Raw genomic sequence first — 12499 nt, 5'->3', positions numbered from 1 at the left:
GGGTTTTTATGGCCATAGGGTGAAACCATGTTGGATGCAGGTGCTATCCCTTGTTGGAGAGAAGGCCCTAGACTTTGTTGTATTTGCCGCAATCCCTTGATATAGTAGCAATCCTTGTCTTCATGCCCCGACTTTTCGCAGAAGTGGCAATAAGCCTTAAGGGGACAGTCCTATGGAGGATGTCTTGGAGAGCGGCATGAGCTGCACCATACCATAGCCTTAGTCTCCTGCTGATACCGAAGCTCTTCTAGCTCTCTCTTGATTTGATCCAAAGCCTCAAGATGTGGTGGTTTCTCCTGGTGAAGAGAGATTGATTTCTCCTCTTGAAGAGCGCGTTGTAGTTTTAGGGCTTCAAGCTCTCTACGTAAAGAAGTCAATGGATCAGCAGGACTTTCCGAAAACACAGAGGGGGTCTCTATGTGAGGGGGGTTGTTGAACAGCTTCCTAGCCCCCTCTATCCTAGTAGCAGCTGCGATGAACTCCTCCAGAGTGGCGTCGGGTCGGAGACTCTCTCGAAGTTTTTGCTTAGACGTTTTGGGAAGCGCCTTCTCCACCCACTTCTTAACCATAAATTCACCGGGTTGCTGGGGAAGCTTGGCAACCAGAGACTTTGTTTTAGTCATAAGTTCTGCAAACGTCTCCTCTGGCTGGAGCACCATGTTGGCCAACTCATCCAAAACCTTCTCTTGGTAGTCACCTGGCCTGAATGCTACACAGAATTGTTGTCTTAAGGCTGCTCAAGTTGAAAAATGGTTCTTTGCAAACTGGCTATACCATTTGTCTGCTAAGCCATCCAAGGTAGATGGAAAGAGTACCAAATAAGCATCTTCTCTATTAAGACCACGACCCCTACAGAGAGATACAAACCTCCTTGCATGGTCGTCATCATCTTCTTAAGAGAGTCCTTTGAAGGTAGGGAACTTGATGTTTACCTTGGCCAAAACACTAGCGAACGCCTCTATGGCCCCTTGCTCAGGAGCCCGTCGCTCAATAGCCTGCTGTAACAGAATAGGAGAGAGCTTTACTGTGGAAGGTAATCGGGAAGATGTGGAACCGGATGGAGAAATGGGTGATGTCGTGTGTGGAGGTATGGGTGATGAGGTTGATGGACTTCCACTAGGTACCAAGGGTCGTTTTCTGTTGTAGTACTTCAGAGGACTTAGTAGTGCGCTTTGACGCTCGACTGACTGCCTTGTATGTGTCATGCATCGACCACCAATCCAACCAAGCTTTGGGCAAGAAAACCTTTAACAGGCTGAAAACAGGTCTAGACACTACTAGACCAGGCAAGAATGGGTGATGTCGTATGTGGAGGTATGGGTGATGAGGTTGATGGACTTCCACTAGGTACCAAGGGTCCTCTTCTGTTGTAGTACTTCAGAGGACTCAGTAGTTCGCTTTGACGCTCGACTGACCGCCTTGTATGTGTCATGCAGCGACCACCAATCCAACCAAGCTTTGGGCAAGAAAACCTTTAACAGGCTGAAAACAGGTCTAGACTCTACTAGACCAGGCAAGTACTAGAACCAGGCTGGACTAGGGACGAGGAGGACTAGACCAGGTTCGAGGAGGACTAGACCAGGGACGAGGAGGACTAGACCAGGGACGAGGGCTGGTTGGACCAGGGCGAGTGAGGACTAGGGCGAGAGAGGACTAGACCAGTTGGACCAAGGCGAGAGGAGACCAGACCAGTAGACCACACAGTGCAAGGCAAGGTAGGCGAAGCTAGGTAAAAACCACTAGCTTCACTGTTTGTATTCTCAACAGAGAGTGAGACTTCAGTTGAGGTCCCACCGTGATCACCAAAATGAGAGCACCTATAGCGCAGATAGTGTGTCATGCTCTCTACAGTGGGTGCTCCTCAGTGCAACGTGCGTGACAATCTCACTCAAAACAGACTGAAACAAAGGAACAAATAGACAACAACTGAGCTCACAGAGACACAACAGCAGATCACAACATATGACTCGACTATCTCAAAGAATTGATACAGACTCTGGCGTGGCAGCACACTCAGCTCCAGCCCAGGACTTACAGGTACAATGGGGTGTCGAGGCTCAGATGTGCAGGGATGGTGAAAGCAATGTTGTGTGTATAGACTCGCTACCCCCAACGACGACGCTGGACCATAGAGCAGAAGATGATGATCCTGACCCCACAGCTACTACTCACATGTACCATCATAAAGAGCCACCAACGGCTCATAAATCTCAGCCATCTAATCTATCTCCAAACTGAATGGTGGTGACGTGGCCACGAAGTCCACTAGACCAATCCGTATCTCTGCTGCCACGTGTCACTGCCCAGCCCAGAGAGTCCATCCAGTGTGAACCAGCCTAGACCAACTGTACTGTGTGTCTTGTGAAAGTGACACTGTAGCTTGCTACTCTAACTGACTGCGAGACCGCTATGGAATGTGCGTGGGCACATGAGGGACACACTTGAGCAACTATTGAAGGAAGCTCTTAAAGAGATGCAAGATCATTGGCGTCTCTAAGCTGCATATGTAAAGTTCTGACCACTTTTTTGAGATCTCGCACCTTTCTATTTAGAATTCACATGTGATCCTTGGCCTGGGCAATGGTCAATCAATACATCCCTGTCCATTGATCTTTGAATGTGATTGCGAACCTCTCTTTGCATGCTGTCATACACCGCACGATGCAAGCGATGAGTACCTTGCAAAATAAGTGTTGCATCTGCATACTCTGAATTGCTTTTCTATCTATTGCTAGAAGTCTGTCAGCCTAGGCCAAAACGTTGACATAGGGGTCACCTTGCCTTGACATAGCTGCCTCTATAGTAGTAGGCATGCTGGACCCTGTAGCAGTTTGAGAAGCTGCGGAGGGAACCTGGACCTCGGAAATTCTAACTTGAGACTTTGAGAAGGGCATGGCTGATAAGTCTTCAACTGAATCTCTGAGTACTTTTGCCCTTTTTCATGGGTAGCCTTTCCCTTGTGGACTCTTGGATGTACCTATCTTAGCATTGTCATCATCTTTCTATGCCTGAGTAGAAACGGTAGCACTCATTGTCTTTCGCATACTCCGAATCACCCAATACATGATCGGAGTTGCATAGCAATTGAACTTCTCTGCCTTCCCTTTTCTCTGTGTTCCTTGTCTTGCAGTGCCTTAAAGAAAAGGTGGTGAAAGGGGTACGGCGGACAGTGGCAAAGAAAAAAAAAAGCATGACGTACGACTGCGGACGACGAGATGACTGCCTTGTCCGGTGCCCGTTGCTGGTTCCTGAGATAATCCACATGTGAGTGCGTCAACAGCTCTTGGCAAGCACTAGCAATATCCCCAGGAGAGAGATTTGAGAATGTTTTCGTGGTAGGCAAAGATACGGGCGCATTCCTCATCCCCATAGCTTGCCCAACATCCTCTACCGTAAGAATCACCCGGGTTTAGCTTTGGAAAAGTGAGCAGCAGAGCGCATAGTTTAGCATTGGAATATTGCTAGCTAGATTGGCCTGTGCTAGATAGTTGAGATCAAGATGTACCAGCTGCTGTTGAGAGAAAGTATCCTTTAGTAATGGCTTGGGTATCTGTAGGTGATAGACCATTCGCATTGGCGTCTGAGAGAGGGCACCAGATGGTTGAGGCACTTGAAGAGTTGCAATCTTTTCGGGGGGAGCTGTTGTTGACGGGGGCGAATCGGCTTCTGAATATTCTTCAGTTGATACTTGTTTGGAGCTAGGCGCATTTTTGAACTTGTTATCACTACTGTCACCGAAGAAGAGGCCGATGTTTCCCCCTCAGATTGAAGCCGATGCTCTTTATTTCTTGTGAGAACCATGATGTTGTGTAAAAATGACAACGCACACCTCTATGTATGATCGTTTTCAATCTCTGAGATTCGTCAAAAATCTGTTTCTAGAAGTAAATCCACAGAAGCTTACATACTTGCGATCCGATTGCTAAACATCATGCACATCCAGACACACTCAGATAGTACTCGAATCGGACCATACAGTGAATACATGAACACACGATGAAGTCTCTATAGAAAATCTTCCTGTCAACATGTGCAGACCATAGACCTTAGTTTGGCTTCCAATTGGGGCAGCGAGTAGACACAGAGACCTGGCAGCTGCAGGGGTGCTTGGCCTTGCTGGACTATGCTGCACACAGGTTTAGAGGCTGTCTGGGTTCTTGCTCTGTGCATATGTGTAGAGACTTGGCTGCGTTCTTTTTTAATGATCGATGCTTTGCAGACGTAGGCTAAAGAAACAAAAAATAAGCCACGTTGGATTAAAATTGAAGCGAATGGCGAGCAGTGTCGAGGTTAATGGCAAGGGGCGAGAGAGGGGAAGGGGAATGGCGAGCATGGGCTACAGCTGACGAGCAGTGGAGGGTGAAGGTGAGTGACCAGCAAAGTCTCAAAGAGCGCGGAGCCAAGGCGAAAGGCGAGAGAATGGATGGAGGGCGAGCAGGCAACAACGAAAGGCAAGGGTCGAGAGTAGAGGAGCCAAGTCGAGCATACAAGGACAGTTGCTGAACCCGAGAGAAGCGAGAGACATAGAAGCAAGACGAGAGCCATGGGAGGTCGATGACTGTGGAGTAGGCTAGGATTATCATGAAAAATGCCAAGCAATAATCTCTTGAAAGGTGAGTTGTTTTGAAGCATTGAGTTTAGGTGATAACGCTTGTGCAACAGAGAAAACTGACATACATTAATGGGTTGCAGGGAAGTATTTGAAAAGGCTGCCCATGCATCACTATGCCACTTGATACACTGTAACTTCAGGTGATACTCTTAAAGATGTGAGTTTGTTGAGTCCTACTAATTATCTTAGTTCGAAAAAGGAGCTAGGGAGAGTGTGCACATGGAAAAGCTAGAATGAGTAGTGCATATCACAATAGAGGCGTCACCAGATGCTGAGAAGTTGATTTTGGGAGAGAGGAATGCTTAACACACAGAATTGATCTAACGGGATGGCACCAAGTGCCAATGGAAAAAGAACAGACAGGACAATTGTAAACACTTCAAACAACTGATTTGAGAGAGAGTGCGCGACACATGAGATGAGTGGCGGAGTCCCACCCCGAGAGAGCACTGGCCCCAAACCCTAGCGCCCCTTTCAATATTTCTTTATATTGCTTCACCAAGGTACAACTCTGCAGCTCACACTCTGCTCTGCTTCACCTTCCGGTTGAATGCCAAAGGAAGAGCCCAACCCATCTTTTTAAATGCCCTTGGCCTCTCTAAAAAGAACAGTACATGAAAATTAACTCTAAAAGCAACTGGCCTCCAAAAACATGGCAGCATAATTCAGTAAGTCCGTACCCTGCCACGTCAGTGTTCAGCAACGCAAAACACGGACCTGCTTACAGCCTGCCACGTCACCCTGTCGATGCGAAACGTGAAGGATCTGTACAGTGCAGCCAGGTCATTATTTCGCCATGTGATTATTTTTTGAGTTTAGGTTCTACTTTATTTTATTATTTTTAAAGTCCTAGGGACTTGGTCCCGATCGGCCCCCCAATCTCCCCTCCCCCTCCCCCTCCCCCAAACAAATGCCCCTTGCTTCTCGCCGTGCCATCTTCCCTTATCGTGTTTCTAACCTTCCTTCTGAGAAAGGTTTCTGCAGCAGTAAAGAGTGTGTCGGCACATCGGCTGCTAGCAGTAGCAGACACAGATAAATGCTCGTGCTCTGCCATAGAGGACTCAGATGAAGCCCCCTCGCCCGACCCCACCGAGCCCACCATCCGACTTGCTCTGTCACCAGCAGAGCAAGCGAGCCTTGCAGCAGAGGTGGAACGCCTTCAGGCCACCTCTATCATCGGCAAGATCATTGGCAATCGTCCCAGCCGAGGTGAGATACAAAACCTCCTCCAAGCCCGCCTCCTAGGAGAGGTGGAAAAGATCATGGACATCCAGTTTCTCGGGCGAGGATACTACTAGATCGACTTTGAGACTCCCGAGGTGGCAGCCAAGGTCATTTCGATGAGCCCGTTGGCCATCCGAGCGGTCAGAGTTCCTTTCTGACAGTGGCGCCATGGTTTCGATCCAGCTTCGGATATTCTTGTCGAGGAGGCAAATCTGTCCATTTCGGTCTGCTTCCCCAGCCTAAGGAGGAAGTACTTTCCGCTTCTTTCCACTATTGGTTCCAAGATTGGGACAGTCTTGGAGACCCCGCGTAGGGCAGCTTGAGTTGCAGTTGCAGTTGCAGCCAAAGTTGTTGGTGTGCCTTCAGTACGCGTTCCAGTTCGTGACACTCATACTCTCCCGAAGGTGGGTCTTCTACCTAGAGTGAGTGGGACGTGGTTATGTCAGAGGGTGGAGTATTCGAGACTCCCGAACCAATGCTTCATTTGCAGGCAATAGGCCACTCAGCGAAGATCTGTCCTCGCAGGAGATCTCGACCCACATCGCATGCTCAACCCCCCAAGCCTGAACATGCCCAGCTGACAGGTACCCAGGACACACGGGCTGGCACCTCGACAGAGGCCAGCGATTAGCCAGCTGATGGATGGCAGCAGGTGCCCAGCTGCCATCGGTAGGGACGGACTCGTCACGCTGCCCCTTTGGTGGCCGTCCTCCTGCAGCTTAGGGTTTCGACAGGGAACCGTTTTGACTCCCTACAGCAGGAGTCTTTTGAGGAGCCCCCCTCCACCTTGAGACTGCTCTGTCCCGCTTCCCCCCCCCCCCCCCCCCCCCCCCCCCCCCCCCTCCTCCTCCATCCCCTCCTCCCGCCCCCCCCTTTTTCCCTGCAGGACCCTCAGCCTCATCATCCAACCCATCCCACACTACTCCGACGGTACAGGGGACTGGACGCACATTCGCAGCTAGACGCTCTTTTGGTAGTGGTTTCGCTTTGAGCCGAATGGCTTGAGAGGGACAACCCTACTTGAGGACGCCACTTCTCCTTTTGCAGCAGTCCCCGTGGGCTGACCAATTTTGATATTGGCAAACGATGGGATTTTTTTGACTACAGCTTCACCCGCTTTCGCGATGACCCTTCTCCCGACCTTGAGTCCACTTGCCTTCAAGTTCACGTCCTCTTTCTAGTAGCCCGAGGCATTGAGGCTCTGGATATGCCTTCATTCAGTAGGCCTGACCATCGTACTTACACTTGGCCTTTACACAAAAAAAGAACAGATCTTGAGTTTTCAGAAACTTCTCAAACGTAAAGGAATCAACAGTATGACTACAGAACTCTTGTGAAGGCACAATAGTAATTCAACTGTACAATTTCTTTGATTCTTGAATATCTTTTTGACAAGCATGGTTATTATAGAACAAGTAAACATCATGAGAACATCTAAGTTTATTCGACCAATTTCAAGAGAACAGGATGAAGATTTTTTCTTGTTGATATCATGTTAATTTTCTGTGCCTTCTAGGAGATCCGAGTAGTGCTTCAAGATTTGTCAGGTGAAGCAGGCCTTGAACCATCCTTCAATCTTCGTCCCCAGCTGACCATGCAATTGCAACAAAAGCTATTACAATTGCAAACAGCTTTGAGTGGTAAAAGACACTTCTTTTACTTGTGTAGTTAAAGACAAGATGCTGATTATTTTGGCTTGAGATGATCTCTTTTGATCAATCTATGACAGGTCCACAAGATGCTGCTCGAGTGCTATTACGAAGGTGTCCTGCAACTCCTCTGGTGCTCTGCTCATCAAGAAATGTGCAGGTTGAGAATACAGCTTTGCAATCTCCAAGTGCAGGTGATGCAGGAAGTCTCAAAATGTCAAGCGAAAGTCTCTCCAACTCTCAAAAATCAGGAGTTACTGGCCACCACTTGGAAAAACTCTCAACAGAAAGATTTACAGGTTCACAGAAACTACATCAGCGATCACAACCAAAAACCACCAGTTTCTTGGTTGCATATTATAATGGAAATTGTGTTTCCTCGGAAGCTGACAGCCAACATTTAGCTTTGCTTTCTGCACGGGTCGGGCCTATGAAAGCTGAAAACTCTGAGAATAAGCAGACAGCTCGCAAGATAGACAGGGTGATACAGAGAAGTAGATACGAAGGCAATGTTCAGACTGAAAAACAATTTGTCACATGCTGTCCCACAGACTTTGTTCTGAAAAATGGATCTAGTGGAAATATAATCGAAAAGATGGAAAGCACTCTAGAGAAGTGGGAGAATGGTGTACTTTTACCTTTTCAAGAGAAACCTTCAGACATATCTTCAGTGAAAAGCAGCAACCTAAACATGGAGGATTCTGATTCTGAAGATCTGTCTCAGAATCTTGATATTCCTAAGCACCCTTTTCTGCGAAGGAAGTCCAAAGCAATGCCTCCTCAAAAGCTCGACTGGTCTAAGGTGCTCTTTTTCAATATTCACGATCTGCAAAGCAAGTATCTATGGGTGAAGCATTGTGTTTTATGCCTGTGTAGAGCAAGTGTTTGGTTACCTCTCCATTGTTTGAAAGCGTTTCATAATGCGACATTGTTATGCTTTGTCAGTTTATGGCTCCTTCTGGTGGTATTTGTGCCATGAGAGGCATTATTTATTTGTCTTCAAATAGGCTTGTATATGGCCCCAAAAACCCTGGCCTTGCTACCCAGAAGGTAGCAGTGATTGCTATGGACAGCAGATCTTTCTGGCTGAAGAAAACACAGATGGTACTGACCAAAAAATCAGGTGCCAGGTAGGATGGCTAGAGTGGAAACATGGTATGGGGATGAGTATAGTGCTGACTATGAGGTAGGAAGGTGCAATTTGTAGGGGCAGCTATTATTGCATATGTCTCTTATAGCTGCAAAATGTTGTCGAGGGGTAGTCGAGTCCGGGGAGAAGCTCAAGAGCACACAACATTGGAAGTGGTATTACTGAGTGTGCTACAACAAAGATAAGGCTTGCCCTAGAATGATGCGAACATATACAAGCTAGGGTTAAAAAATCTCCTAGTGAGGGAAAAAAGTGCCCCAGTGGTCCTACCTGTGTTCACGCACATCACTACCATAATATTTAAATGTGGTAACAAAACCCCCCTAGGAGTGATGCGATGAACATAAGCTGACACTCATGTATAGGGAAGTGCCAGACCTGGATGCAATCAGTCTACGATTTGAACTTCTCATGAGGTAGACTCTTTGTGAAAAGATCAGCAGGATTGTCCTACCTAAGCACATAAGCCAAGCTGACCTCTCTAGCAAAGAGTTTGTCACAAACTCTTGACGTGTCAAGCCACTCAAGACCCGAACGGACTTGCATATCCTGGCCGAGGGGCCTAAAACCTAGAAGCTACAAAAGGAGGAGTTCCCACCAACTTATAGATCCTCGCCGATGAGTGGGGCAATTTATTAAAGTTCTTACCAAGACTGATGGGGCCAGGTGACTAGGGTTAAAATAAAGCAAGACACACACAAAAACACTATGTGGAGAATTGATGACGTGGCAGTTGCTGTATGGACGATCCGTAATTTGCGCTACTGGACTGATAATTCGGCAATTGTACGGACACCCGCAAATTGTGCTGTAGACTGCTGAGGTGGTAGTAAACTGCTTTTCAGGCCAAGGGCCTTTAAATATGTGCCATGGTGTAGCAGGTTACAGTGTCACTTTCACAGGACACACAGTTAGTACAGTTGGTCTGGCCTGGTTCACACTGGACGGACTCTTTGGGCTGGGCAATGACACGTGTCAGGGATATGGATGGTGATCTAGTGGACATCATGGCCAGGTCACCACATCCACTCAATCTGGAGATAGACTTAGATGGCTGACATTTATGAGCCGTTGGTGGCTCTTTATGGTGGTACATGTGAGTAGTATCTGCTGGGTCAGGATGGTCATCTTCTTCATATAGGGTCCAGCGTCATCGTCTTGGGGAGCGAGTCTATACACAGCATGTCTGCACCATCCCTGCACATTTGAGCCTCGACACCCCATTGTACCTGTGAGTTTTGGGCTAGAGCTGAGTGTGTTGCCACGCCAGAGTCTATATCGGTTCTTTGAGATAGTCAAGTCCTATGTTCTGGTCTGCTGTTGTGTCTCTGTGTGATCAGTTGTTATCTATTGTTCCTTTGTTTTCAGTCTGTTTTGAGTGAGATTGTCACGCACATTGCACTGAGGAGCACCCACTGTAGAGAGCACTACACACTATCCGCGCTACACATGGGCTCATTCTTTGGCATGCTTCCGCGTGAAAATGCAAAGGACAGAGTATTGGCGTTGTATTGAGTTCCAACAATAAAGAAATACCAAAAGGGGCACTAAGGTTTGGGGCGAGTGCTCTCTTGTCGTGGAACTCTGCCACTCCCTGTCTCGTGTGTCATGCATCTCTTTCAGTTCAGTGCTATTTGAAGTGCTAAAGTCTCTCGTCTATTCTTTTTGGTTGGCACGTGGTGCCCTCCTGTTACAAAGTCTCTCTCTGACATAATGATAGGCACCTCGATGTACTCTGTGTGAGCATGGAACACTAGGTTCTTTGCAACTGCCAATGCACTCTGATTGTCAATGAAGATGGTGACAGACTGTTGTCCAACACCCAAGTCATCCATAAGGCGTTTGAGCCAAACACACTTAATAGTAGGTGTGAAAGTTTAGATGTACTCATCCACACAACAAGAGTAGCCATTGTAGGCCGCTTCTTGCTTATACAAGATATGTATGAACTGCCGAGTATGAACAAAAGCCACTAGTGGGCAATTGTGTGTCATAGCAACCAGCCCAATCCAAGTATGAAAAAGCATGTAAATATGGTGGCAATAATCTCCTTCTGATAAACAAAAATGTACAGTGTCACTCAAGTAGCAAAAAATGCCCTCAATGGAAAGGCCCTAGGCTATGCATAATTACGAGAGGGTGAAGAACAAGGCCTTTCGTGCCGATAGTATTTGAAATATTCCCAATGACAAAGACTTCAAGTGTCACCCGCCTAATCATCCACTTGTGCAAGTTGAAAGCCTGGAAGGGATGTCGCTACAGGCCTACAAACCAGTAAGAAATCTATGATGATTATTGCGAGAAGTACGTCCCTTTGAAAGCACGCAAGGCTACCGAGGGCGTTCTTTGGCCTAAGAGGAAGTTGTCACACCCGATTTGGATAACTCGAAAGGAGAAGAGGGATATAGGGTGCAAGATTTTCTCCATCCGTCTCTTTGGCCTCGGCGGCCGCCACCTCCTTCGGTCCACGCAAGAAGAAGAGCAAGTCAAGCAATGGTAGCGGTGCTCCAAGGCAAACTACTCGTCCTTTCATAGTCGTTGACGGGATCAATGATGCTTATTGGAGTTGTCTACTTGTTGGAATGCATCTTTGATTGTTCGTATGTCTAAACCGAATTTTGTGGGATCATTTGCATAAGCTTAAGAGTCAACCACAAAATATATGCCCACTAAATTGCCCTGCCTAGTGAATTTGTCCATGTATAACAGCATAGGATGTCTTGCAGTGTGTCACGATTGTGACATACAATCCATCCATATGTTACCTTCTTGCATTTGATCTTGTTGCACATACAAAGATGGACCAGACTGGAGACCCCTATCCTCGAAAGTGCGTCTCTTGGCCCAATGGCTACACCTCTTCATCGAAGGGTTGCACCCTAACACCGAATGGTCATGTCTCTACAGCGATGGCTGTAACTCTTAGTCTAGAGTCATGTCTCTTTGTCAACAGACATGCCTCTTGATATGTCTTTTCCTCTCCTATGTAAAGGAGGCTATGTATACAGTTCAATCAATGAGGAAAGGGGGAGGATCGGAAAATCCTCCTAGTGGGGAAAGTTCTTCTTCACCACCTCCATGCTCATCACCTTCATGCAAAGTATCCATTCCGCTTCAGGTGATGACCATACATTGAGATCTTGGGTACTTAAGTTTGCGAGGAACTTGGGTTCTTGAGGTTCTTGAGTTCTTGAGGTCCTGGAGTTCTTGAGGTTCTTGAGTTCTTTAGCTTGCAATCGGTGTTTGAGAAGGCTTTTCTCTTACCCGAACTCGACTCTTCCCTGTGAGCGTATCCCTTGGCGGCCTTGCGCTCACACCAAAGTTGCTTTTTCCCACCTCACATCGACAAGAAACTAGGTGAGAGACTCTCTCAACCTAAGCCTATTGGCTCACTCTGTCAATCTACATGCAGTCATATCAACTCTTGTGGTAGGCGAATGTGCGTACCCACGCTAGAGCCTGCATGTAAATCCCGTAGACTACTCTATATGGTCTGCAAATCTCCACTATGCATCATGCTAGTGTCAGCCATCGCACGACTGACAACCCCTGCTGCAAATGCTCCCACTGCAGCTGCTAGATCGGGCCTCGACACTAACAAGTCGAATTTGAGATGCTCGAACGCTAACGAAATCTGCGCAAACCTGGTTGTACTCGCCTCCCCTGCGCTATCTGCAATCACTGCATCATCAAGACTACCCATCGTATATGGATGTGTCAACACCATAGTTACCAGGAATGGAAAAGTGGAACGGGAACGTGGAACGGGAACGCAAAACAAAATGCCATTCCCTGTTACGAGTACTCATGTTTGAAACACGGAACGGGGATTCGGAACGGGAACTTGGAATGGGAACGGGGAAC

At 47.4% G+C, this 12499-nt stretch overlaps 1 protein-coding gene across 2 annotated transcripts in view; it reads left to right on the top strand.

Annotated features, from left to right (window-relative positions):
• Positions 1–12499, top strand: part of LOC147430745 (uncharacterized) — a 122684-nt gene that overhangs the window by 92843 nt on the left and 17342 nt on the right. For both annotated transcript variants that reach the window (XM_086493308.1, XM_086493307.1), the window contains 2 exons: positions 7353–7476; positions 7566–8287. In XM_086493308.1, coding sequence (XP_086349434.1) covers positions 7353–7476; positions 7566–8287 — 846 coding nt within the window. The remainder of the gene's footprint in view (positions 1–7352; positions 7477–7565; positions 8288–12499) is intronic.

The sequence above is a fragment of the Adiantum capillus-veneris genome, chromosome 21, assembly GCF_014529385.1.
Source record: "Adiantum capillus-veneris isolate H3 chromosome 21, ASM1452938v2, whole genome shotgun sequence".
Lineage (NCBI taxonomy): Eukaryota > Viridiplantae > Streptophyta > Polypodiopsida > Polypodiales > Pteridaceae > Adiantum > Adiantum capillus-veneris.
Note: the sequence above shows the minus strand (reverse complement) of the source record. Positions and strands in the feature narration are given on the sequence as shown.